Here is a 27,258-nt window from a genome sequence, read left to right as displayed (position 1 = left end):
GACTTCACTATAAAAAAGCTTTATTAGCAACAAGCAACTTGATGGCGTTTTTATCATGGCCCATAAGGATGAATGGGTATGATACAGTGCTTAGAAATGTGAGCCCCCAATGGAGCCCAGCAGCCATGAACGTAGCGGGCAACTAGCTACCATCAGGTTCCCACCTATATTATGTGGACAATAAAACTGCCCCACCTCACAGTGCTGTTTTAAGAATTACAGAAATAATGATCAGAAAGCGCTTCCCAGCTGCTGCTCCAAGATGAGTCAGCCACTGACTCCCCAAGGGAATGGAAGTGAGCAAGCATTACCTGGAGTGGGTAGGCGTTTGTCTCCGCCAGATCACTTGCAGTACCTGCCGTCAGAATTATGGGCACCAGCCTATGCCTAGCTGGTGTGAATAGGGTGGTAAGACTGCTGCCTGGGGTTGCCTTGCAAGGAGGGCACCATTGGCTCTTGTAGTTACATGGCTGGATGTATCATTAGCTGAAATCAAAATTTGCCTCGCTGCAGCTAGTGCCACCCTAGACAGCATTAACCAGCATTGATATGTTCTGTCGCTACTTGTAATGTTCTCAAAGAAAAAGGAAATGACATCAGAGGCGCATATTATAGTGGGGGAAAGATATAGGCACCAAGTATGTATCAAGGGGATCGCCAAAGCATGTGCCATCAGGACACAACATCATCAAAGCTAGAAGTCAGGTCATTCGTTATTCAGGTATAGAAATTCCCCACATTGCTTTCTCACGCATGCACTTTTGGGGTGGGGCAACTGGTTCTAAATTTGATTCCTCTGTTTTGTTTTTGCCAGGTTGATGTTGGTTAAATGTTTAGTTAGGGTTGGTGGTTACAGAATAAACTGTTTATTATTGTTATATTATTATTGTTATTCTTTGTTTGTTTGCTGCTCGTATAGGATATTTTGTTTTTTAATGTCTGATGCTTTGTTGTATATATGTCGTAAGTCACCCAGAGTAGATGGGAAAACCCAGCAAGATGGCTGGGATATAAATTTTATTATTATTAGTTAGTGAACGAACCTTTCTGCTTTAGAACCCAGTGCTAATTCCTGCAAGGGAGTTATTGTCTGGACACAAAAGTGCTCTAAATCTATTGATTTGATTAAGCAGGAGCTGTTCAAATCTAGGAACACCATTCAAAGAGGAGACAGCAGTGATTTATAAAATTTATACTTTTAGAGAAAGACATGCCTGTCTTGGTGGAAATTATGTTTAAATTAAAGCAAGTGCAAAGATTTAATGTCCTCTACCTTTCTGCTTTATTTGGGGGCATGGAGATTGTGGAATTTTGGAAATCTGAACAGTGCAAAGAATCTGGCATCCACAGACAGAGGCTGAAGCAGAACTTAAAACTCCCTTGTTCTAAAATGCCATCAATGAAATGTAAGAACTTGGGAATGCGGTCTACGGTTTTGACATTGTAAAGGCCATGTCTGAGGAGAATATCACTACTCTTTCTTCAAAAAATACAAATATTTTATGCATACTGTTCATAATACAGTGGAACCTTGGGTTGCAAACGTGATCCGTGCGGGAGGCACATTTGCAACCCACAGCGCCGTGTCTGCGCACGCGTGGAACACAATTTGATGCTTCTGCGCATGCGCAAAGTGCAATTTAGCGCTTCTGCGCATGCACCAAAACCTGGAAGTAACCCGTTCCGGTACTTCCAGGTTTTGGCGTGTCCGTAACCTGAAAACGTGTAACCCGAAGCGTCTGTAACCCGAGGTACCACTGTACTACTAAATAAGGTTGTGGTAGTTGTTGTTTTTTTGAGATTTTTGATTAGCTGCTTTTGTCAACATTGACAAAATTTCTCAAAATTGTCTACAGCAGCCTTCCCCAGCCTGGTGCCCACCTGATGTCACTGACTCCAAATCCCATCAGTCCCCAGCCAGCATTGCTAATGGTCAGGGGTGGTGGTGGTCATAGCCCACATCTGGGCAACATCTGGGGGGCACCAGGTTGACTACCAACCCCACTCTACACTAATGCAGAATCACTTTAGATCATATAAAAGGGAGGTCAAAGGAAGAAGCGGGAAGTGCAAAAGTCCTGAGAGATGTTTTGCATCTGCAGTTCAGTTTGAAAGCTACACATCCATTAATTATCAGCCTTCCACGATCTTGCTTCACGTTTCTGCCGTTTCAAATCCAGGTGAGTTCCCAACAGACATTAGCACTGTCGTTTCAATGAGGAACATTGCATGATATGCATTGAACAATGGACTACACACATGGCAGTGGCAGAGGAAGCAAAAATATGGGAGCTTAACTGGGCAGGCTATAAATTACTGAGTGACAGTTCTGCTTGGGTACTGGCTTTTCAGAGGATTCCTGCAAGGTCTTTCATTAGTGACCACTGAAAGCTACTGTTTTTAGACCAGATGCGATAAAACTAGCACTTCCAATGCCGAATGCTCATCAGCATCTGTTGAGGTGTTTTTCCTTGATGCTGAATCACCAGTATCAGGTTCACCTGGATCATCTGCGGCTGGTTATGTCTCAGTGGAATTCCTTGCACTGGCACCAAACGTTCTTTACAGCCAAACCTCCTTTAGAAGCTTACTGCTGAGAGAACTTTTGCGATCTCAGTTTGACTTGGCCGTAAACATTAATCCTTGTCTAGATACAACATTTAAATGAGGAAATATCTTCTCTAGCTGTCCTTGAGGCTATAAAAGAATGTTTAAGTGACTAAATTAGCATGCTCGTATGCACCACATTCTTCCTAATTCTCGCAACTAGTTTTAGTAACTGAAAACGGGCACGACGCCACACACACACTAATTTATCTGGAGCGCCTCCAAAGAGCTGTTAAAAAACAAGCCAGAGATTTCCTTTTAAAGCTTGCCTTTTAGTGTATTTACAAGAAAAAGCCACCCACAAATATTCCAGTGAACTCTGACCACCCAGGAAGAGGAAATTCAAGCTGCAGAATTTCTGAATTCTCTCTCTTATCATCTTAATTCTATGCCACCACCCGCTTCTGTGTTGTAAAAATTCTGCAACACCACTGTCTTTCTGTGCTGAAAGGCAAGGAAACCCTGTAGCTATTGCTTCTGCCTAGTAGTCTTCTTCAAGATGTGAATGCTGCAAGGTATTCCCCACCTTCCTGTTTGCAACCCTTTTGTGCCCACTTGTATTTAATATTTTGCACTAATGCGTGGAGGGTAGGCACCCATGATCTACCTCCAAAGCAATGTTCACATTAGCTTGATAACAGACGTAGAGGGTAACCATTTATGCATTTTGCTGTGCTGTTGTGCCAGTGTTTTCCCCTTGTGTATGCTAGAGTATCCACTAATACAGATATGGCAATCATTTAATAATAATAATAATAATAATAATAATAATAATAATAATAATAATAATATCTTTATTGTCATTGCCCCCTCTCAGGGACAACGAAATTACTTATAGGCGCCGCCGCCGCCCGGCCTTCCCCGGGGCCGGGCTGCGCAGACGGGGCGGACCGTCGGAGCCTGCGAATGCCGGCCGGGCGGACCGGACCGGCTTCCCCCAGCTGCACCCCGGCCCGCGGCCGCCCACCCGACCGCCCCGCTCGCCGGCCAGGGGCGGGCGAGGGGGAAGAAGCGCGCGCGGCGTGCGGGACCCACGGATGATTGACCTCAGTTGCTCTACAACAGCCACGACTCCAGCAAAGCCTTTCCTAAGCCGCATTTTCTATTGTCCCATCCCCACCCGAATTGCCACCCCACCCCCCTTTTCGGTTCCTGTCTTGTCTCAGTCTTACCCTATGCCCTTGTTTTGCCCACATAATGCAAGCCATCTGTAAAGGGATTGTATCTGTGTGATACACATATCAATGCTACACAGTTTTTGCTGTGGTGACAGAGCAGCCTTGGAGGTGCGTCAGCTGGGAAGTGTGCCTGGTTCTCATACCAGCTGACTGCATGGCTCTTTGCCACATAGTTCATTTGTGTTTGAGGTCACCGCAGTACATCTGAGGATGGTGGCAATTGACAAGCGTCTACCCATACTTCAGCACCACCATTATATATTGCAGGATTGGTCAACCTTTGGCCCTCTTGGACATGCTACTGAAGGGAGTTGGAGTCCAGCAATAGCTAAGGGTCAGAACGATGGGAGTTGGAGTCCAATAGCATCTAGAGCACAATAGGCTCCCCACCCTTGTTCTAGTGCAATCCCAATGGTGGTGATGTTGCAACAGTCATTGGACCTCAGTGCCCTATACTCACTGACTGGCAGAGCAGCTCTTGGGAGTAGCATGCTAAATTGGCTATTGAAAACAAAAACTACACCAATTTGGGTAGGCTGATGGCTGCATTTTAGAATACTAGATGGATGACATAGCTTCCTTTTTTAAAATCCCATTTTCGCATGTCATTTTTGAGTGGTTTTAATTGTATACCACTTTGAGATTTTGGGGGAAGAGGTATTTAAAATAGTATCAGTTAAGTGAAATGGTGTATGTCTTAGGTGCCCTTGCCTTTGTATTAACTAGGAGTGCTGACTCGAACTCTCTGGGGATCTGGCTGCAGCCTACAGACATTTTCGTTAGTATCATATATAAAAGTGACTAAAATACATTTAACTATTAACAAATTACAAAACCACGAAACAAGAGCAGAGGGGAAATCTTTGCGCTAGATGGAAGACATTAAGAGCAGCAGAAACGTTAAAGTACATGATAATTAATGTGGATGAATCAAAGGAGTCAGGCAGAACTTAAAAGGAATAATGTTGATGAGTAACGTTCATCACACTTGCACACCTTTCATCCACCCCCAAAACATACCTGCACTTTCCTGCCTGCTCATTCTCTCTCCCCACAAGGGACCAGGATGATAGATGCAAAAGTGACCTCTTTTTCCACTGAGAGCCAGTGTGGTGTAGTGGTTAGAGTGTCAGACTAGGACTTGGGAGACCAGGGTTTGAATCCTCACTCTGCCATTAAGCTTGCTGGGTGACCTTGGGCCAAGCCAGTAACTCCCAGCCTAACCAACCACACAGAGTGGTTACGGGGATTAAATGAAGAGGGGGAAGAACCATGTATGAGCTCCTTGGAGGAAAAGGTGAGATATACTGTATTTTTCGCTCTATAAGACGCACCAGACCATAAGATGCACCTAGTTTTTGGAGAAGGAAAACAAAAAAAAAAAAATTCTGAATCCCAGAAGCCAGAACAGCAAGAGGGATCGCTGCGCAGCGAAAGCAGCGATCCCTCTTGCTGTTCTGGCTTCTGGGATAGCTGCGCAGCCTGCATTCGCTCCATAAGACGCGCACACATTTCCCCTTACTTTTTAGGAGGGAAAAAGTGAGTCTTATAGAGCAAAAATAAAATAAAATGGTAAATGCATTAAATTAAGCATCATCCCATTTTCTAGTTCACCTTTGCGTAAAAAGAACATAGAATGTGTTTCCTGTGCGTAGCCATAGCCTGGTTTGTTTAGAATTCAGGCAGCATGCAAATAGACCTGGGTAGCAAGAGATTGCTCACAGGGCGTCATCAGCAGCCATGCGCTAGCGTGAGCAATGCTTCCAGGGAAGATAATTTAGAACCAGCAATTCCCAGCTGAAGGTACCCCCCCCCCCGACAGCTAGCCTGGCAGATTTGTGATCCGGTCCTTCCAAATGGAACTCCTTAATAAAAAACTGAGGTTCAGGCTATACCACACAATAACAACAGTGTGTGTATGTGAGATTTTTATTTCCTTTTTTTTTTAAAAAAAGGTTTGTTTCTGAACAGCAAAGCACGGCGAGTGCTCTGCTTCACTAATAGGAGCTGCTAGCCCCCACCGTGGGCTGCTGATCTCCAGCTAACTCATTTCCTTATTATTACAAAATCGGGATAAGCTGGAGGCATTACAAAAGGTAAAAGTAGATGGCTTGTTGAGAATGAGTGTGTAATCTCTATATGGATTGTGCTAGGAAACACCAGTTCTTAACAGATACCGGGTGTTGCTCAAGAGTAGCATTGCCATATGAAGAAGAAGAAGAAGAGGAGTTTGGATTTGATATCCCGCTTTATCACTATCCGAAGGAGTCTCCTTTCCCTTCCTCCCCCACAACAAACACTCTGTGAGGTGAGTGAGGCTGAGAGACTTCAGAGAAGTGTGACTGGCCCAAGGTCACCCAGCAGCTGCATGTGGAGGAGCAGAGACGCGAACCCGGTTCACCAGATTACAAGTCTACAACTCTTAAGCACTACACCACACTGGCCTCTTTTTCATGGGTATGTAAAATGAGAGTCCTAGCGATCCATAGTTGGAAGTCGGCAAATGTGTCCTCGATTTTGCTCTTCAAAATACAGCAACCTTACCAAGAGCCCACAAATTCTTCTGTCCCCCCTCCTTTATTGCATTTACACCTGAACTTTTTCTTCATGGAGCTGAATGGTTCTTGCTCTCCTCATTTTATCTCTGCAACAACCCTGTGAAGCAGGTTAGGCTGAGAGGCAGTGACTGGCCAAAGGTTTTTAATCTTGGCATTTAGGTAGTGGGATCTACATTAATGGGTTTCAGCTCCCTGTTTTAATTCAGGTTCATATAAGGAAGAGGCGACCCTTTGCAGCTTCCATGTAGTTGAGGCCAGAGCATCGATGCTCCCCATTTCTATGCATCCTGGGAAAATAACATCCTTGGGATTTTAAGATAGTGCTTTGGCCCTCCAGATGTTGAACTACGGCTGCCACCATCCCGAGCCTTTGGCAACGCTTGCTGGGGCAGAGGGGAGCTGTAGTTCAGTAACTAACATGACTGGGAGTGGCCGCTGAAACCGTATTACACTGGTCCTGAAAGACCTACATTGGCTCCCAGTATGTTTCCGAGCACAATTCAAAGTGTTGGTGCTGACCCTGAAAGCCCTAAACGGCCTTGGTCCAGTATACCTGAAGGAGCGTCTCCACCCCCACCGTCCAACCTGGACACTGAGGTCCACTGCTGAGGGCCTTCTGGCGGTTCCCTCACTGTGAGAAGTGAGGCAACAGGGAACCAGGCAGAGGGCCTTCTCAGTGGCGTAGCGTGGGGGGTGCAGGGGGGGCCGGCTGCACCGGGTGCAACATCCGGGGGGGGCGCTCGCACTCGCAGCTCTCTGCCCCTACTAAAATCCACGGGTTAGGGCGCACAAATTACTTGCCTTGCCCCGGGTGCTGACAACCCACGCTACGCCACTGGGCCTTCTTGGTAGTGGCACCTGCCTTGTGGAACACCCTCCCATCAGATGTCAAGGAAATAAACAACTATCTGACTTTTAGAAGACATCTGAAGCAGTCCCGCTTAGGGAAGTTTTTAATGTTTGATGTTTTATCACTTTATTATTATTATTATTAATAATATTCTGTAGGGAACCACCCAGAGTGGCTGGGGTAATAATAATAATAAATAAAATAAAAATACATAAATAATAATTAATAACATCTGAAGAAGCAAAGGTCCCCAACACATGTTTTAAGAGGAAACTGTGTACTGCCTCCAGTCCTTGGGTCTAGTTATGCTGCTTTTATTTTGAAGTCCACTCCTAATTCTACAGAATTTTGGCTTAACATTGTCATTTAAAAAAAAACACCTGTTATTAATATCTGTTGCAAGTCCATTACATCGTTATCGTAGTTGAGCAGAGGTTACTGCTATGTGAGAAAGGGAAACGAACATGTAAACAATGCTAACTGCTGCAAACATTTCAATGGACATTTAAGTATTGTTGTGCACATGTTTTTACTGGAAGGGAAGAATTTGTTTGTTCCTTCCATTCCGAACATACAAATGGGATTGTTTCAAACTGCTGCAGTTTTGTCAGTGTGTGTGTGGGGGAAATATGTCTCTCAAACGTTGGATAAAGTCTGCCATTAGTGGCCAGATCCCAGTCTATCGAGTGATCTTGGCCAAAGAACTGTAGTATTAAAAGCCTTTTACATGAAAGTAATTTTAATGTGGTTAAAGAAAAATTGTTAAAAAAATAAAAAAGATCCCACATAATTAATGCAATGAATTACCAAGGGAAGTTATGTCAGTTGTACTGCACTGTTTGCCTCTGGTTTACAATCTTGAGAGAAAAAATATAATTAACTACTGCCTGGACACAGTGGGGTTCTCCTACATTCAATTTCACTCTTGTTAACACAGAGGAACAATGAAAATCTGTAATTAGCACAGAAGCAGCAGGAACATAGTAGCTTTGGCTGCGATTTGGCCTGTAATTTTTTTTATAAAAAAAAATATGTAATGTAATGTTAGCTCCAGGACAAGATTCTCTTGGCAACCAAGAGAGGGCACTCTTTAAATAAAAAAGGAGAGTCAAATATATAAATTCAGTTTGTGATGTATGGTTAAATGCTAGCTTTATTGCCCATTCTACCTCCATTGCTGTTGCTACTACTATAATAGAGGACGTTTGCTTAACTCATTGACTAAGTATTGCAGGTATGATGAATATTGGGATAAAGATCTAAGTAAGCTACTGGTACAGATGAAAGAAAGTCAGGTTGCCACTGGTACCCTTGCCTCGGGATTCTGAAAACTATTAAGGAAGGTTATTACATACCCTCCACCATTTATCTGCTGAAGTAGGGACACTCTATCCAATAATAATAGTAATATGTTTATTATTTATACCCCACCCATCTCATTGGGTTGCCCCAGCCACTCTGTGCGGCTTCCAACATACATAAAAACATTGAAAAATAAGCACTGAAAAACTTCCTTATACAGAGCTGCCTTCACATATCGTCTAAAGTTATTAATCTCCTTGGTTCTGGGGTCACATAACTCCATACTCTCCATCATTTCTCTGATGAAAATAGGGACGTCCTAAGGAAAAGCGGGAGATTCTGAGATCAAATCAGAAACCGGGATGGCTTCTGTAAATCTGGGACTGTTCCTGGGAAATAGGGATACTTGGAGGGTCTGTTATAGTCTATCTGATAGGAGGTGCAGCTGCTATTAAAGGTAAAGGGACCCCTGACCGTTAGGTCCAGTCGTGACCGACTCTGGGGCTGCAGCGCTCATCTCACTTTATTAGCCAAGGGAGCTGGAGTTTGTCCGCAAACAGCTTCTGGGTCATGTGGCCAGCATGACTAAGCTGCTTCTGGTGAACCAGAGCAGCGCACAGAAATGCCATTTACCTTCCCGCCGGAGCAGTACCTATTTATCCACTTCCACTTTGACATGCTTTCGAGCTGCTAGGTTGGCAGAAGCAGGGACCGAGCAACGGGAGCTCACCTGGTCGCAGGGGTTTGAACCACCAACCTTCTGATCGGCAAGTGGTTTAACCCAGAGTGCCACCCGCAGAAAGTTAAGATGCATTAAACTTTAGCCTCAGTTCCAGACTTTTTCCTTAGATCTCAACTCAGAAAACTTTTTTATGCCATACTTGCTCTCAGGTCTCATTCAGGCCTAATGCTACACCACGTCTTAAGTGTTATGAGAATGCACTACACATTAGGCTTGTGCGCTCCCAGCTCCCCTTCTTCTCTCTCCTGTACTTGAGGGGAGGAAATCTGAAGCTTTCAGTCAGAATTCAGAACAAAACACAACCACCCATTTCAGCTGAATAGGGGAAACTCTGGTTTGTATGAGTCATAGTTAATTAACTAGCCTAGGTATCAAACCAGTGTTACTCCCGGATTTAGCCAAACCAGGAAACTTCCAGCTGTCACAGAAAACTTTACATTTTGTTCCCTCATATGTGAAGGTTTTGTGGTGTGTGAGAGGCTGAGGCTTGCTATGGAATGTGACCATGATGCCAAATCAAACAAACCATGGTTTAGCATTCCATCTGATGGTTGCTTCAGATTTTCCATTGTTTCCCCTATACTGGTTGAAACACTTTACTCAGCAGAAAGCTACCTACATGGAAATCACTATATACAGCCTTCACACCCTTTCCTATACTTATAGCATTTCTGTATGGCAAAAAGTGCCAAATAATTTTGTCAAAGGTAAAAAATGTCAAAGGTAAAAAAATAAATGACATATTTTGTATGTATTGACCATTGCAAGGTTCTCTATTCTAAGAGCATGGAAAAATGCTTATAAGCCAACTTAAAATATTTAATTTTTAAAAGTCAGAGAACTATCAAATCAGGGACACTAAAAAATGGAGAACATTATGATGAAAAATGGAATTGGGAATAACAGGTGTTGGCACTGGACCATTTGTTCTTGTACAAAGTGATCATTTTGTGGGAAAGCTCTATTGGCGTAAATAATCAAGTTTTCTGGTTTTAATATTGAGTATGTATAAAAATTAATAATCAAATAGTGTTATAAGCATGTCTAATTTTATACATATGCAGTTTATGATGTATAAAAATGTTATAACCCCATTCCAAAGACTTAATGCACATGTATTGTGGATTTTGTGGATTAAAGCTCACTTTACCAGATTAATGAAATGTCTACTAAATTAATTGGCTTACATACACATAGGTTAAAAAGGGAAAAAGTTTAAGACAGTTGGAACAAAAGGCAAATAATAATAATTGCAATTTGTAACAAAGCAGAGATTGCCTATGCCTGCCAGATGGGAAATTAATCCTAAATGAGAATCAGCTCTGAGCTGTCCAGAGAACAAACTGGCTCTTGCCCTGCCATTGAACAACAGGGATGCCAGATTTCATCTTTCTCTGACATGCTGGGACATAAACAGCAATCCATGAGATCAGTGATGTGCTTGCATTAAAGCCGCATTCACAGCTTTGATGCAAGTGTTAAGCATGGGACAAAACCTTAACACTTTCTTCTGCCTTGCTCACATTTAATGTGAGATTCTACAGGTTCCATGAAAAAAGTGTGTTTTGTCCTTGGTCCCAAACACAAACCTGCCGTCACAAATTTTGCAGAATGCACATCACTGGAACTTTGTTTATCTGAATTTAATCGATGCTTCTCATGTTAATCTTTAAGCAGCATTTCCCCCGATTTTCTAAACATCCTAGATGTCCTCCAGGGCATTTTGGTGCATAACATGGGTAAGCAAGATAAGCTCGCGACTTATATGTAATTCGCAAAGCTTCCTTCAGCCTTCACAGTCCTCCTCTGCTTCCAGATAGAGCTTCACCTGCAGTCATTTTGGTTAACCACTATAGAGTGATTTTTATAAGAAGCAACACTTGGTTAATGTGTGTCCATCTTATGCTAACCCCTATAACGTGGGTATCACTAGCCGTGTTTCAGATTTGGACAAAACACATGCACACCCAAGTCTGGCCTCCAGACCATTCCAGTTCTTAAGTATACACTACAGTGGTACCTTGGTTTAAGAACAGCTTAGTTTATGAACAACTTGGATTAAGAATGCTGCAAACTAAAGAAGTAGGTGTTTTGGTTTGTGAACTTTGCCTTGGAATAAGAATATGCTCCGCTTCCTGTTGAGTGTGTTCCATTTGTAAATTGAGTCCCCCATTGCTATGGGAAAGCACGCCTTGGTTCAAGAGCGCTTTGGTTTAAGAACGGACTTCCGGAACGGATTAAGTTCATAAACCAAGGCACCACTGTACATAAGAGGGCCTGTCAGTCTCACACCAGAGAGATCTTGATGTTTAGATACCAAGGGAAATGATTTAGAGTGATGCATGGCCAGGTAATATTTCTATTAGTCTTAAACACACATGCACTTCCATTCCCACTTTAACGTAATCATTTCCTCCAGAAGAAAAAAACATATTGAGGTGCTGGTAATTCAATTGTTTGTGTGTTTGTGTTTGGTCTCACCTGCAGAACTGCCTGGAGTGGTTCATGTTGGGGCCTGCTTTGATATTGCCTTTTTCTGGGTCATAGATGGTGGTCGCTCGTGCATAAGCTCCTCCAAGAATAAAGATGAAACCATTGAGAGTGACTGCAGGAGCATATTTGTTATCTGTCAACGGAAAGCAACACGGAGATCAGTTTACAAGCTTGGCGAAAGAATCACTTTTTTTTATTTATAAATTCCCCTTATTTATAGATAAGTCACGTTTCTTGAAACCTCCAAGGCCAGAGAAAGAAAAATGAGGAAGTATTTTTGTTGCCTTCGTTGCTGTTTTTGTTCTTCACTCCTAAACTTCTCAAAGGCACTTTTAAAAGTTGATTGGTCTTTCCCATTCCTAGCACACACCAGCCTGCAATCCAGGATCATTTCCCCCTTCCCATCTAAAATTACACATTCTTGTCTTCAACATATTCCTCACCTAAGTATGGTCCTTTGAAAGCACTTCTTTGCAGCTTAAACGAGCATGTCAAATTGTTTCAAAACTGCAGCACATTTCAATATAACATTATTAATTCCCAAGCAGCAGATTCATACAGAAGTCTTCTTTGGTTGAAAATAGTGTTTATTTTGGATATTCCATCCTTTGCCTATAGGCGAGTCTATATCTGCTTTCTCATCCCACCCAAGGCACAATTTTTAACCTCTATTTTCCCCCGCACACTGAGAGCTCAGCAGACAAGAACAGCCAGCCAGAGCAGCTGTGCTGGCAACAGCTAATGGGAGATGCAGTTTGAAACATCTGGAGGACATCAGTTTGGTGAAAGCTGGGCTAAGACATCTTTGGTTGATCAACGTATTCATCTGTGTCAAAGTGAATGCATGGATGGGGGAGCAGGACGGATGTACAAGCACAAGTTCTGCTTAAAGATTCACCTGAAATAGGGACTTTCATGTGTGCATCCTTCTAAAAGTGAGCATGTGGAGGAGGCAGCTGATGTCGCTCTCCAGCCTCCACTCATTGACCTCCATCGATTCATCATTCTTTAAAGCTCAACGTCTGACCACACTTGAAACTTCCATCTGGAAGGGTCTGAGAAGTCTGTAATGAATATGTTTCTGCTAAGGTTTCTTTCTAGGGGTGCAGCAGTTTAATGCCAATAAATCACCACCAGAATTTCTAAGAGGTATCTAAGTCAGGAACACTAAATTATTTCTTAATCCAAACCATCTGTCCTTACAGCATATGCACCAGAACAGTAAACGAACACAGAGAGCTTTCCAAGCTCTTTCTCTAGTGACTTATTCATTTAATGTGAAGACACATGTACACACTGGAAACTGGCTCCCCGCTGCTTGCAATGCAGTAAGGTGAGAGCAGAATGCATTTCCATGGATTCACATTGGGTTTTTCTATGCTCCAAAGATAGCTTTATGTCCAGTATCCTTTCTATATAAATTATGGTAGGGCTCAGTATACACTAAAGCAAGTCTTCCCCAACCTGGTAACTTCCAGATGTTTTGAAGTACAACTCCCATGTATCTAAGGCAGCATGGTCAGTGGTTGAGGAGTGTAGCCCATCAACATGCGATTGATTGATTATATGTATATGCCACTTTTGCACAATGAGTTGTGCTCAAAGCGGCTTACAGCAAACCCTCAAAACATCAAAATAGAGAACACTGGAAATATAAATACACAAAATACTGAAAATCTCACTAAATTCAAAGTAACAAAAAATAAACAATTTAGCAAACAAACAATAAATTCAACATCACGAAAAAGAAACCATCTAGGCTAAAGTACAAAAATTCAAAGCAATACGAAAAGCCGACAAAAACGTTTCTGGTATTAATCTTGCTGCACTCTTAAAATACAGTCTGGAGGGGAGGGCTAGATGGCATTCAGCTGACTCCCCTATCTGACAGCAGCAAAAGGCAAATGTCTGGGAGAGCAACAATGGCAAGTCTCTTTCCCTTTATTTAGGTAAAGTATGATTATTTAGGGAAGTTTTTAATGACTGATGTTTTAATGTATTTTTAATCTTTGTTGGAAGCCGCCCAGAGTGGCTGGGGAAACACAGCCAGATGGGCAGGGTATAAATAATAAATTCTTCTTCTTACTATTACTACTACCAACTGCTGGAGCAGGTCATCACATTAGAGTAGACTGCACTAACCACCACCCAATAAATCCATCTTTTTCTGCTAGTAAAGTTTAAAGTCTCATGCTCAGTGCCAACGATGCAACTCTGCATCATAATAATGATATGCACAGTCTGCTATGGTTGCCAATATTTAGGCTTATTTAGAGTATTTTGGCAAGGACTGCAAAGGTAGAGGGATGGAAAGAAGAGGTAGTGTGAGCTGTTCTGGGTGGGACCAGGACAATCAGAGAATGAGGAACATATGCCTCGAAGTGAGACAGAAAGCACTGCAGGGCGCAGAAATCCATGACTCCTGTCTTCTCCAGGCACCAGATCCCATTTACTCCTTTTGAGACTTAAGTCTGCAACTTGAAGACCCAGAATTTTGATAGCAAGGAAACCAAATTTCAACTCGGGTTTGTTTCAGCGTGGTGTGTAAGAGGATGTACGTAATGTACATAATCTATATATGCAAGGCTAGTCCAAGGCATTTTGTTGCCCAAGGCAAAGTCAAGGTGGTGGTCCTCTCGTATTCCAGGTACAGAGGCCAGCCAGACTTGAGAACTGAATCTTGACTTCAACACTAGAGGCAGGACAGCATCCTCCATCACATCCAATGACTGCAGGATAGCTTAAGGCAGGGTCAGCAACCTAAGGCCCATGGGCCACATGGCCCATGGGGGCCGTTTAACCTAAGGTTACCAGACCAGTCTCCGGATTTACACATCAGTCCCCACATCAGTGCCCCTGAATTCATCGAAAAAAATCTGGTAACCAAAGTTTAACCAGCCCCCGAGCTGCCCCCAGAACCTTGCCGACCCCTGGCTTAAGGGGTGACAGGAAGAGGCCAAATGCACGCACAGGTCTGTCCTCCAACCTCTCAACGTCACACGCTACCTTCCGGCAGCTGCCTCGTTCTAATGATATGTTTTCCCTTGTGTTTCTTAATGCAAACTGATCCAATTACAGTGGTACCTCAGGTTACATGCACTTCAGGTTACATACGTTTCAGGTTACAGACTCCGCTAACCCAGAAATATTACCTTGGGTTAAGAACTTTGCTTCAGGATGAGAACAGAAATCGTGCAGCAGCAGCACAGTGGCAGTGGCAGGCCCCATTAGCTAAAGTGGTGCTTCAGGTTAAGAACAGTTTCAGGTTAAGAACGGACCTCCGGAATGAATTAAGTACATAACCAGAGATACCACTGTACTTTAAGAAGAGAATGGCTGCTGTCCACCATAAATCATCTTACAAAGCGCAAACCATTAAGAAATACATCTGAGGACGTGGTAAGCACACCATGTACCGTATTTACTTGCGTCTAATGCACCATCAAATCTAATGCGCACTTCAATTTTTCAGAACCTTGAAACCAAAAAAAGTATTAGATGGCAAATGTAAATCTTCTATTGACTCTAATGCGCACCTCAATTTATGCAATGTAATTTGGCCAAAAAATGGTGAGCATTAGATTTGAATAAACACAGTATGGCAGGGTATGGAAGCTGTGGCCCTATGGTCATTGCTGGACTAAAATTCCTATCAGCTCCAGCCACAGATGTCCCATGTCTAATGTACACATACATGAAGCTGTTTTTCTAAACTAGACTTCCATTTGCTTCTCACTTAAGTCAAGGTATATGTGAGAACATGATGCACATCACTCATATATTAGATTTAGGAGTAAGTCATGCTTTGGCAAAGATGGACTTGGGTATTTCAAATTTCAGTCTCCAGGTGACGTTACATCTCTGGGCATGTGCGAGAAAGATAATATTTTGTGTATCACTCAACACCAATCTCCCTCCTCACAGGACTGTATGGAGGGAGAGAAATTACAAAAGACAAGAGCCCACTGCTAGATAAACTACACACAGAACACGTAAATCAAAAGCATAAAAACATCAATGAGGAGAACGCTGTGTGATTCCTTAAAAAGATAAACAGGGATTGAATCACCAAAAAGATAAAAAGCAAGTAGATGGTGTTTTCCCCCCTCAACTACACCATGACTAAAATTTGACAGTCTTCTGAGTATCCCATTCTTTCTTGCGGAAATCAAAACTGCCTATGTCTGTTTTTGTTATTGACACAAAGAGCTCTCTCATGTGTGAACCCTCCTCGTATGCTGATCACATTTTCACAGACTCTTTTGAGCTAACACGACTTTTTGGAAGACACATTAATCTAACAAAAGAAATCTTGAAACTTAACCTCAAAAGTCCACAGGGATATTCTTCTGGGCTACCTCAAGGCAGAAACAATAACTCCTCAGGAGGCCAATTCCCTGCCTTCATATGCCTTTGTTGTATAAAAGAAAGAACATCTCCCTTTGGTGTTTTAATAGCAGAATTTTGCTTTCATTTCTTATAAGCAGTTAGCATGGGTTCTCTGATTCCTTTGTAGAGAGCTAGCATTATGCTGGTCTGGATATCCTATAACTGTTTCTAATGTTCAGCCCATGTGCTTCCCCCAATTTCAGCTCTCTTGAAGAAATTTCTTAGGAAACAGTGAGAGGGAATGAAATCTCACTTCTTGCTTTTAGGAAGGAAGAATAGTTTATAAAATGACCTCTGGTCAGGACTTTTAGATTGCAAAAAAAAAAAAAAAAGTGAGCAGGGCCAGAAAGACAGCACATTTTTCCTTCTTTTTTTTTTTTTGGCTATTGTGATGGGACTATCCTATTTTTAATTTCTTCACGAAATTATGCCCACTTTCCTGGGAGAAAGCCCCATGGAACCCTACGGGACCTACTTCTGAGTATGGGGTTACAATGTAAGGCACATTAATATTAAAAGGCTTTGCAGTATCTATCTTAAGTTGCCCTCCCAACAAATTATACATCTTTATTACTGCCCCTGAACAAGAGGGCGAGGGAGTGAATTGGAACACAAATCAGGGCCCCTCAATCCAGACTTAACCCTTTACTTAGCCCTTCTGTTATTTTAGGCATTCAGCTGGGAAGTATTGCGTCAGGTTCCTAATTGTCAATAGGCAATAACCATTGTGTCAAAGTGTAAGGTTTAGGGAGCTGAAGCCCTACAAAGCATTTCCCACTGGTGTCAAGTTGGTTTTGAGCTTTGGGAGCCAAGTGAAGGAATTTCAACAAGCTTTTCCCCCCAATCAGTTTTCTACTTTCATAGATTGCTTTTACTAAATCATTGCTGCGACTCTCTCTGTTTAAAGTAAATAATCTGAACTGCCCCGACATTTACAATGGAAATTGTTTAAAGAGGATTATGCTGATTATCCCTCCAATGCATCCAAAAGTAAGCACTCTGCACAACCCGAAATATCTGCTCTGGAGGGTTGAGAGAAACTCCAGAATAGCCTGCAGTGGGAAGAGAGGGGAGATCGTTTGTTTTGGCAAGCAGGAATGCTTGCAGGGACAGAAACACAGACAGAATATTGTGTCAGCATGACAATGAATCCCATTGGCTAAGTCTGGATTCGACTCCTTTTCTCTCTGTCTCCTGACACAGATACAGATCTGGGGTAACAAGACTTTGGGGGTGCAAGGGTACCCATACCTGCTAGAGTTCGTGCATGTTAGAAATTAATAAATGGTAGAATTCAGATAATATTGGGGGTATTGATGGGAAGATGCCAGACCAGTGAAAAAAATACCAGATAAGCTTCTTTTCCAGGTTAGGGCTTCGCCTTAAGAATGACTAAGAACGACTAAAGGTGCTGGGAGCAAGTCATTAACCCATCAATGAAAACCATCATCAAAGCAACAACTTCCCAGTACAGAGAGAAGAAGAAGAAGAAGAGTTTGGATTTGATATCCCGCCTTTCACTCCCCTTCAGGAGTCTCAAAGCGGCTAACAATCTCCTTTCCCTTCCTCCCCCACAACAAACACTCTGTGAGGTGAGTGAGACTGAGAGGCTTCAAATAAGTGTGACTGGCCCAAGGTGCATGTGGAGGAGCGGAGACTCAAACCCGGTTCCCCAGATTACAAGACTACCGCTCTTAACCACTACACCACACTGGCTCTCAGTTCCCATGGTTGCTGTGGGAGGAGAAAGGTTTAGGACTTCAGTTCCTATGAAATGGGGAAACAGGGAAGGGTCTCTGTCATTTTACTTGAGACTTGGATCCCCCCCCCCCGGCAAAGGTCTTTGGAAAGGAGAAGGCTGGAAGAGGAAATCCAGGCAGAGGTTATACAGGGACAGGATCCTCTTGGCAGCCTGGGACAGAGGCATGGAGATGGTGCTCAGGATGCCTTTGGAATCCAGTGCTGCACCGCTGGGGGAACAAGCCTCTCTTGAGATGTAATTCTCTGAACTCTCTTCACTGAAGACTTTAGATGTAAAAATGTGTAAATAGGTAAAGGGACCCCTGACCATTAGGTCCAGTCGTGACTGACTCTGGGGTTGTGGCGCTCATCTTGCTTTACTGGCCGAGGGAGCCAGCGTACAGCTTCCGGGTCATGTGGCCAGCATGACTAAGCCGCTTCTGGTGGACCAGAGCAGCGCACGGAAACGCCGTTTACCTTCCCGCTGGAGCAGTACCTATTTATCTACTTGCACTTTGAGCTGCTTTCGAACTGCTAGGTTGGCAGGAGCTGGGACTGAACAACGGGAACTCACCCCGTCATGGGATACGAACCGCCGACCTTCTGATCGGCAAGTCCTAGGCTCAGTGGTTTAACCCACAGCGCCACCCGCGTCCCATGTGTAAATAAGACCTAGGTGAGTGCCTGGAGCCCCGGGAATCTTACGAAGTCGCTTGGTGGAAATTGGGGTGACGTGTAACGATATAACCATTCTGTGATGGACCGTTATTATTAATTAATTAATTAATTAATTATGAAAATCTGTTTGCAAAAACAAAGCAAAACCTCAAAGCGGTTTAGAAAAAAGAACATTAACAATGAGATTATCAGCAAAAGCAGTCAAAAACCAACTTCGAAACATTAAAAAAAATTAAAATCAACTGTGAGCTCAAAAAAGAAGAGAAAAGATTAAAGCACATGCTAGCGTTCTACATATCAGACAGACTTGTCAAAACAAAAATGTTTTTAGCAGGTGCTGAGAAGTGTTGTGTAGGCACCTGCCTGATGTCAACAGTTAGGGAGCTCCACGACACCCAAGTATTATATTTATATGAAAGAAACCTATAATAAAGAGGAAATGCAGAAAAGTGACTCCATATCTGCCTGGAGGCCGGATGGAATCGTAAGACAACCCTAGCCAAACAACCGACAGTAATGGGGGTAAGATGACCCTGGCTACTAACTGTGGGACGGCAGCCCAATTCCTAGCATAGCTAAGAGAGGAATGAACTGCAAATAGGATAATTAGTAAGTGCTTCTAGGATTTCAGGCAGCTGGCAAGAGCTCTGGCTGCTCACTGAAGCCAAGACTCAAGAGAGACCAGCTAAAAGCCTCTTGCAAAGGGAGCACCCAGCGTCAGACAAATGGGTGGGGCATTCCAGCAATGAAGGTGCATAGCAAACCGCCCCCCAGGAATGGAAGCAGGAGAAGCAAACAATCAGACCAGGAGTCAATACTATCTGCGCACTAAGAAGGGGAGCTGTTTATTCACTTCCACCTTCCTCTCCCATTTGAAGAGCGAGTGTGCTGCCTGGTTTTCTGCAATTTAAGGGAATAGAAAATGACCCAGAGGCTTAAAACAAAAAAGCATCAACAACGTAAGCCCTCCATATTACTAGCATTCATAATGTTATTTGTGTGTGTTTTAATGCGGAAGTCTATTATTGTAAATCCCATCTGGAATACTTTGTTTACTGAACCATATCGACTGTCCCCCCCCCAAAGAATTATACACAAGGCAGTCAAGGGGCTTCCAGAGAAACACAACAAAATAAGGAAGAGAAGCCTTAGAAGAGAACACCACGAGGAAATGGGATTTTTTTTTTTTGAAAGCATGAATGCTAAAAGGTAAAATTCAAGGAACCAGTCTTTTTTAAAAATGTGGAACACGAAAGCATGACAATGCTAGCAATTTTCTAATGGCATCAGCTTTCTTTGATTAACTTTGAACATATCGCTCAGCAACAAACCACTGTCCAGGCCAGGAGTGGCAGTGGCAGCATAGGTGAGCCCAAGAAATTACTACCTTTTAAAGAGGTACAAAATAAACCTCTCAGTTTCTGGATCTCCCCTTTTCTGCACGGAATTTTTGCACTGCCCGTTTCCCTTATCTACCTTATAGTGCATTTGGTAGGAGTAAGGCAGGAGCTACCAAAACACAAAGTGCACTTTCCTTCTTTTTCAAAAAAATACTCTGTGCATAACATAATAATGAATCACTGCTGTTGAATTGGAAAGGCAAAGATGGTTACAAGGATGGTAATTATCACTCAGGTGTCACTCAGGTGAAATTCATCCCTCACAGTGGAAAGTAGAAGAGTAGCTAGAAGAGCAGATACCGGTGAATTTAGGGTTGATCGAATTCTTGTTTCTGAAGTATGGGGAAAACTCTCAAGGCAGGAATAGTGCATGATTTGCTGAACTGAAAGCTAAGAGAAAGTACAGAACAATTATAATTACACACCCTAACCATCTGGACACCTCACTTTTGTATGTGAAACTGTATTTCTACATTCCCTGGTATTGTTGTATAATGAATAGAGTGTACCTGTCTCCACCCTGCTCGGGCCAATAATATAGAACAGCAGTGGCAAAAGACTGGTCCATGGGTCAAATTTGGCCTTGGATGCTGTCTTAATGTGGTCTGATGTTTTTGTGCAGCCATGTCCACATCATGGACAGCACAGGTAAAGCCCCAGCTGCCAATGAGAAATCAGGAGAGCACGAGTGTCTAAATCCAGTGACAAATGCAAGCCCCACTGCTTTCCATAGGGATCAGGAATTCTGATGGTATGAATGACAGCCCACAGAGAGCAGGCCGCTTTTTAATCAGACCCGCCTGATGAAAGTTGTTCCCCACCTGTGATACAGAAAGTGAAGGGTAATGGGAGTTGGGGAGATCATAGCAATTTTGTTGTGTCTATCATCATGCATACCAGGGATGCAGAACGCCTAGTCTTTTGGATAATGCCAGACTCCCAGCAGCAGCAGCCACCATGGCCAAAGGTCAGGAATGATGGGAGTTGTAGCCTAGCAATATCAAGAGGCCCATAGGTTCCCATCCCAGGTATATGCTAACAAGCAACCTCAGTTTGCCAAGTGCTAGCCCTTATGGAGCCCAAACTGCAGAATCCATGAACACAAGGGACATATCAGAGGGATGGGAAACCTTAAAGCTTACAGAACAACAACAAAATCTTCGGGGAAACATCCTGGAAGGAAAGTCCCCTCAAAAGCACCCCAAAGAGGACTGAAAATGCTCACTGAGCACTGAATGTTGGCTGACTGTTGGTGGGAAGAACAGGAAACTGGAGGAAGGGAAACAGAACAGAGCAGCTGGAATCTTCAACATGAAGCAATTCTGTGCTGCAACATTTTGTTGCGAGGCCTAATAATAATAATAATAATAATAATAATAATAATAATAATAATTTATTATTTATATCCCGCCCATCTGGCTGGGCTTCCCCAGCCACTCTGGGTGGCTTCCCAAAAAATATTAAAATACTGTAGTACATCAAAGATTAAAAGCTTCCCTAAACAGGGCTGCCTTCAGATGTCTTCCAAAAGTCTGGTAGTTGTTGCTCTCTTTGACATCTGGTGGGAGGGCGTTCCACAGGGCAGGTGTCACTACCAAGAAGGCCCTCTGCCTGCTTCCCTGTAACTTGGCTTCTCGCAGTGAGGGAACTGCCAGAAGGCCCTCGGCGCTGGACCTCAGTGTCCGGGTAGAACGATGGGGGTGGAGACGCTCCTTCAGATATACTGGACCAAGGCAGTTTAGGGCTTATCTAATTCTAGCAGCACATCCTGCTTTCATGGGAATGCTTCATTAAACTACATGGAAAAGTTGCATCAGGGTATCATTTTCGAAGATACAGTCCCATCACTAAGAACCAATATTCCTTTTTAAGATCCTGATTTGAAGACTGTCTATTGCAGAATTATAATGCATGTTGATGCAAGTTTCCCAAATGCACTTGCTCAAATGATGGCTCCAACATTTATTGCAAATGAGCACACAATATTGTGCAAGGGCTATTGCACTGTTGATAAGATGGCTTAGGGGTAGAAGTTAGAGGACAGGACAGATGTTGCAATGAGTGTTCAGTGTGCTTATATTGCCATCACAGAATATTTATAGTGAGCATGCACAGAAATAGCCAGATAATTCTCTCATATGAAGTGGTAATGGAAAACGCAGGAAACCTGGTATTGGAGCTCTCAGTGGAATCTAAGCTGCTATTTACACAGCTCTCCGCATATTCTAACACACATCAATATCCACCATGGGATCAAAGAAATAAATAATGCCAAGTGTACCATCAGAACTAAATGCAAATGTCTTAGGCTAGCAGCTTCTCTGCCCTTTTTTAAAAGTTGAGAGTAAGATCCAGCAACCCTTAATACCTAAAGACCCCCCTGAGAGGCAAGCTGGAATTACAGACTAGAATGCCAGTCACCCGTTAATGCATTCCTTTGCTGTAATTACTGAAAGTGCCACACAACAGACTGGGATCAAGAAATGCTACTGTACAATTTCATGTTATTTAAGTGTTATACTAGTGGGAACTCTGACAAGGGCCACATTTCCTAGAGTGGAGCTTTAGGTGTCAGGAAATGAGGACTAGTCTTTTATTATCAATAATACGCTCCTCTCTGTGTGAGCTCACCTTTTACATTACACCAGTCTTCAGCTTAAGCATGTCTTCTGCCAACTGCTCTCATTCCTGAAGAGCAGGAGCAAACCCAAGCCACCACTTATTTCAATGTGGGGCTGCGCACAGTACAAAATGATGTAGCTTGGGGTGAATAGGATTCATAAGAAGTGGTTTATTGACTGCTTTGGATGCCTGTGCTGGTAAAATACAGTGGTACCTCGGGTTAAGAACTTAATTCATTCTGGAGGTCCGTTCTTAACCTGAAACTGTTCTTAACCTGAGGTACCACTTTAGCTAATGGGGCCTCCCGCTGCCGCCGCGCCACCACCGCACGATTTCTGTTCTCATCCTGAAGCAAAGTTCTTAACCCAAGGTACTATTTCTGGGTTAGCAGAGTCTGTAACCTGAATCACCTGTAACCTGAGGTACTGCTGTACTTAGAAAACCTTATATAGTTTGGGACCGTAAAAACTGAAGTATTATGTCTCCTCTCATTGAGATCTACAGGAGAAACTACGCACAACCGATTGGCAAAGTTATTTCTTCAAGATTTTTTTTGTACTTCTGCAATCCTTGGGCTTCATAGAATTGGAAGGGACCCCAAGGGTCATCTAGTCCAACCCTCTGCAATGCAGGAATCTTGGCTATAGCATCCATGACAGATGCCCATCCAACCTCTGCTTAAAAAAATTCTGCCCATTTGAGGATGGTGCTGTTTCAGCTATAAAAATAATAGATAACCGAGAACACTATTAGTATCAATCATATATGCCACCCCAACTGTGGCCCTCCCTTTTTAAGGACCCCTGACAATGGCTAACATCTGTGTGGATTTTGGTTGCGCTATTTTAAAAATCTTGATTTATTAGGTTCTGTGTTTTATAATTTTTATTATGTGGGTTTTATTTGAATTTTACTGTATACATGCAAAGCATGTTAAATATATGCCATAGATTTTGTTCTAGTATTCCTTTTCTACTTAAGATAAGACTTTTTTAAAAAACAGAAGGAAAGAAAGAACCATTCAGAAAAGTAAATAAATATAAAGCTAGGGAAATAAATTATGTTTCTGCTATAAAAGCTTAAAGTAAATGCCCAGTGAAACTGATAGCATCATCAGTAGCTGCTGACACCATTAATTCTCTAAAAGACAGTGCATTTCCATGTCTATGTTTATCATAGCCTGTTTTAAACTGGGATGCGGGTGGCGCTGTGGGTTAAACCACAGAGCCTAGGACTTGCCGATCAGTAGGTGGGCAGTTCAAATCCCCGCTGCGGGGTGAGCTCCCATTGCTCGGTCCCTGCTCCTGCCAACCTAGCAGTTCGAAAGCACGTCAAAGTGCAAGTAGATAAATAGGTACCACTCCGGCGGGAAGGTAAACGGCGTTTTCGTGCACTACTTTGGTTCGCCAGAAGCGGCTTAGCCATGCTGGCCACATGACCCAGAAGCTATATGCTGGTTTCCTCGGCCAATAAAGCGAGATGAGTGCTGCAACCCCAGAGTCGGTCACGACTTGACCTAATGGTCAGACGTCCCTTTACCTTTACCTTTTTATTCTAAACTGATACCTACTTTTGTGGAATATGAGCTCTATAGGTGTTTCAAATTTTTTGCCACACTGCTGGAACATGTTTTAGGATTACTGATTAGAAAGAGAATAAATTTCAAACTTATTGCTGGTTCTGAAGAAAATCTCACTTGCTGGCATGCCAACTCATTATAGTTCTCAGTTAAAGAGAATGGCGTCTATATCTCAAAGTGTAGATATATGTGCCTTTTCCATGCTCTGGATTGCTGGTTAGGCCAAGATCTCAGTCAGTGTTTTCATACAACCACTGCTGATTCATCCAACAGAGCGACCTTTTAGGGCAAGAGTTCTCAAACGTTGCCATATGAAGCATCTTTAAACATTTTAGTTTCTCCAAGTGCAATGCAGGATCAATCAATATTTTTCTCAGTTGTGGTTTTTATCCTTTTGATTCTCAAAACTACGCTGTGTAGGTTTGGTTAAGTGGAAAAAGTTCCTAGCTCAAGGTCATCCAGTGGCCTTTGAGATTAAGGGAGAGCTTTGACACTGGTCTCCCCGTAAAAACTCAGTGGTCTAAAATACAATGATTACTATGGCTGTTGTTCTTATTTTTGTTTATCTCCCTGTTCTTTCCAATGGGAGCCCAGACTGTTGTACAATATAATAAATACAAACCTTACAATAATTAAAGGTTAAGGTAAAGGGACCACTGACCATTAGGTCCAGTCGCGGACGACTCTGGCGTTGCGGTGCTCATCTCGCTTTATTGGCCGAAGGAGCCGCCGTTTGTCCGCAAACAGCTTCCAGGTCATGTGGTCAGCATGACTAAGCTGCTTCTGACGAACCAGAGCAGCGCACGGAAATGCACGGAAACATGCATTTGGTTTATGTCTAAAGCATTATCAATGTGTATATTGAGTGGAATTCAACATAGTGTTAAATAGGGTTTGTGTTAGGAATGAGGTCTGCTTGTGCAGAAAAGAAGCAGAACTCATTCTGCACATTTGGCAGCTTAGCTGAATCCCACCCACTGGCTCTCATGATGAAGTTCAGTCTTGCTGTGTTTCAGCCTGTCTCCAAACTGTAACTCACCGTATTCTCAGAAAAATTCTAAGAGGAAGCTAACAACTGTGAGTTGGAGACATGCTGAAAGAATGAGATTACTAGGTCACCCTTTGGGGAAAACATCTCGGGCAGACTCCATACTATGTGAAAACAGTAAGTCAACAGACTTCACTACATACAAAAAAAAAAAAAAAAAAAAAAAAAAAGAGAGAGAGAGAGAGAGAGAGAGCATTAGCTCAGGTGAATTTAATATTCTAGCCCAGGAATTGGGTACATGCACAATTAAGGAAAAAAGAGGAAGCAGAGCTCATAGAACTCCTATAGAATGCCATAATGTCTCTAAGATATAAACCTATGGAAAGCAAAATGTCTGCCAAAAATACCAGGTGTCTTTCGGTCAAATAACCACAGCAGTGGGAATGGGATTTCTACCTCTTGGCCAACTCCAAGAAACATTCAAAACTGGTGCAGAAGCTTTGTGAACAAAACGAAAGTATCACTGCGCTGTATTTTAATTCAGCACCCCTTCCCTAATAATCTAATAGCTTTAGGATCTCTTTTTTTATTGCAACGATCACATTTCTAGTGGGAGGTTTGTCATCCTTGCCTGTACAAGGGTCTGATCAATTTCTGAAGACGATCATTGAAACTATGTATTCCATCTGTTGTTTTTTAAATGCAAATCAACTTACATTTATTTATCTTTGGGCAAAACAACAACAGCACTGAAATGTTTTCTCCTTCCAAGTATTGTACCGACATTAGCTAATTAGCTACTTTTATTCCAAGGAAGCATAAATATCCTTTCATTATCTGTAGTTCTGACATATTTTTGTTAGGGCATAAAGCTATTTATTTGCAAATTTGCAGTGTACTTTGGGACAGTTGGAGAGTATCCCCCCCCCCCCAAGCCTGTATGGGCTGACAACTGCTAGACACTATAAAGAGTCTAGGGAATGAGATGTCGATTTCTGCAGTTCTTCTATTATTTTGGTAAGGAATAAGAACATCCCCCCCTTTTTTTTGCATAATGCATTCAGTTTTCCAGTCTGCTCAGAGTACACGAATACCTCATAATGTCACTCAGTGGATTATATGAACAGTGGCACTGTATGCATGTGACAGAAAGAGCCAGGAAATGGGTTTGTTTGCACTGCTGTAATACATAAACATGACTGCCAGTGGATAACGTCCTCCTGCTGGGTGTTTCATACTGCATCATATGCCGGTCATGTCACGTTAGGCTGAACAACAAGAGCAGCCGGGGAACAAGAAAGGGCAATGTTACACCCGCAAATCGATGCTACAAACAAGCGCCAAATTGCTTCTTCCACAGCATCCGAAGAAAGGATGACAAGAGTTAACATAAGGACACGGCTTATTTTAGTTCACAAGTTTCAGGACTTCCATTTAACGCTTTGGAACTTTTCTGAGGACTGATTCATACAGCCATTGGAGGGTGGGGGCAGAAAGCAACAGTTATGTGGTATTTCCCATAATTGTAATGTGGAAGCCCACCTTCATGGGGAAAGCAACATTATTATGCATGGAAGCATAATATCACATGCTATCCTTGTTTGAGCGCAAAAGCTTCTAAATTCTGTTGTATATAGAACCTTTGCATTTTAAAGGCTTCTATATACAGTGGTACCTCGAGTTACATACGCTTCAGGTTACATACGCTTCAAGTTACAGACTCCACTCACCCAGAGATAGTACCTCAGGTTAAGAACTTTGCTTCAGGATGAGAACAGAAATCGTGTGGCGGCGGCACAGCAGCAGGAGGCCCCATTAGTTAAGTGGTCTTCAGGTTAAGAACAGTTTCAGGTTAAGAACGGACCTCCGGAACGAATTAAATACTTAACCAGAGGTACCACTGTACAACAGAATATAGAAGCTCTTGCGTTCAAACAAGGGAAGCATGTAATTTTCCAGTATTACTGTGCATAAAGGTCTGAGTGGATGGAAAGAGTAGTAACATCTACTTAAGCTCAGGAAACACCTTGTGTTATAATCATATTATATTCGTACTGTGGTACCTCAGGTTAAATACGTAATTCGTTCCGGAGGTCCGTTCTTAACCTGAAACTGTTCTTAACCTGAAGCAC

The 27,258-nt window shown here is 42.8% G+C and overlaps 1 protein-coding gene across 2 annotated transcripts in view; it reads right to left on the bottom strand.

Annotated features, from left to right (window-relative positions):
- Window positions 1-11,694: 11,694 nt before the first annotated feature.
- KLHL29 (kelch like family member 29) overlaps window positions 11,695-27,258 on the bottom strand; it is a 384,113-nt gene continuing 368,549 nt past the window's right edge. For both annotated transcript variants that reach the window (XM_083730231.1, XM_083730232.1), the window contains exon 13: window positions 11,695-11,863. In XM_083730231.1, coding sequence (XP_083586357.1) covers window positions 11,715-11,863 — 149 coding nt within the window. In that variant the 3' untranslated portion in view covers window positions 11,695-11,714. The remainder of the gene's footprint in view (window positions 11,864-27,258) is intronic.

The sequence above is a fragment of the Podarcis gaigeae genome (genome assembly GCF_964106915.1).
Source record: "Podarcis gaigeae genome assembly, chromosome: 3".
NCBI classification, from domain to species: Eukaryota; Metazoa; Chordata; class Lepidosauria; order Squamata; family Lacertidae; genus Podarcis; species Podarcis gaigeae.
This window is presented reverse-complemented; position numbering and strand designations above follow the sequence as displayed.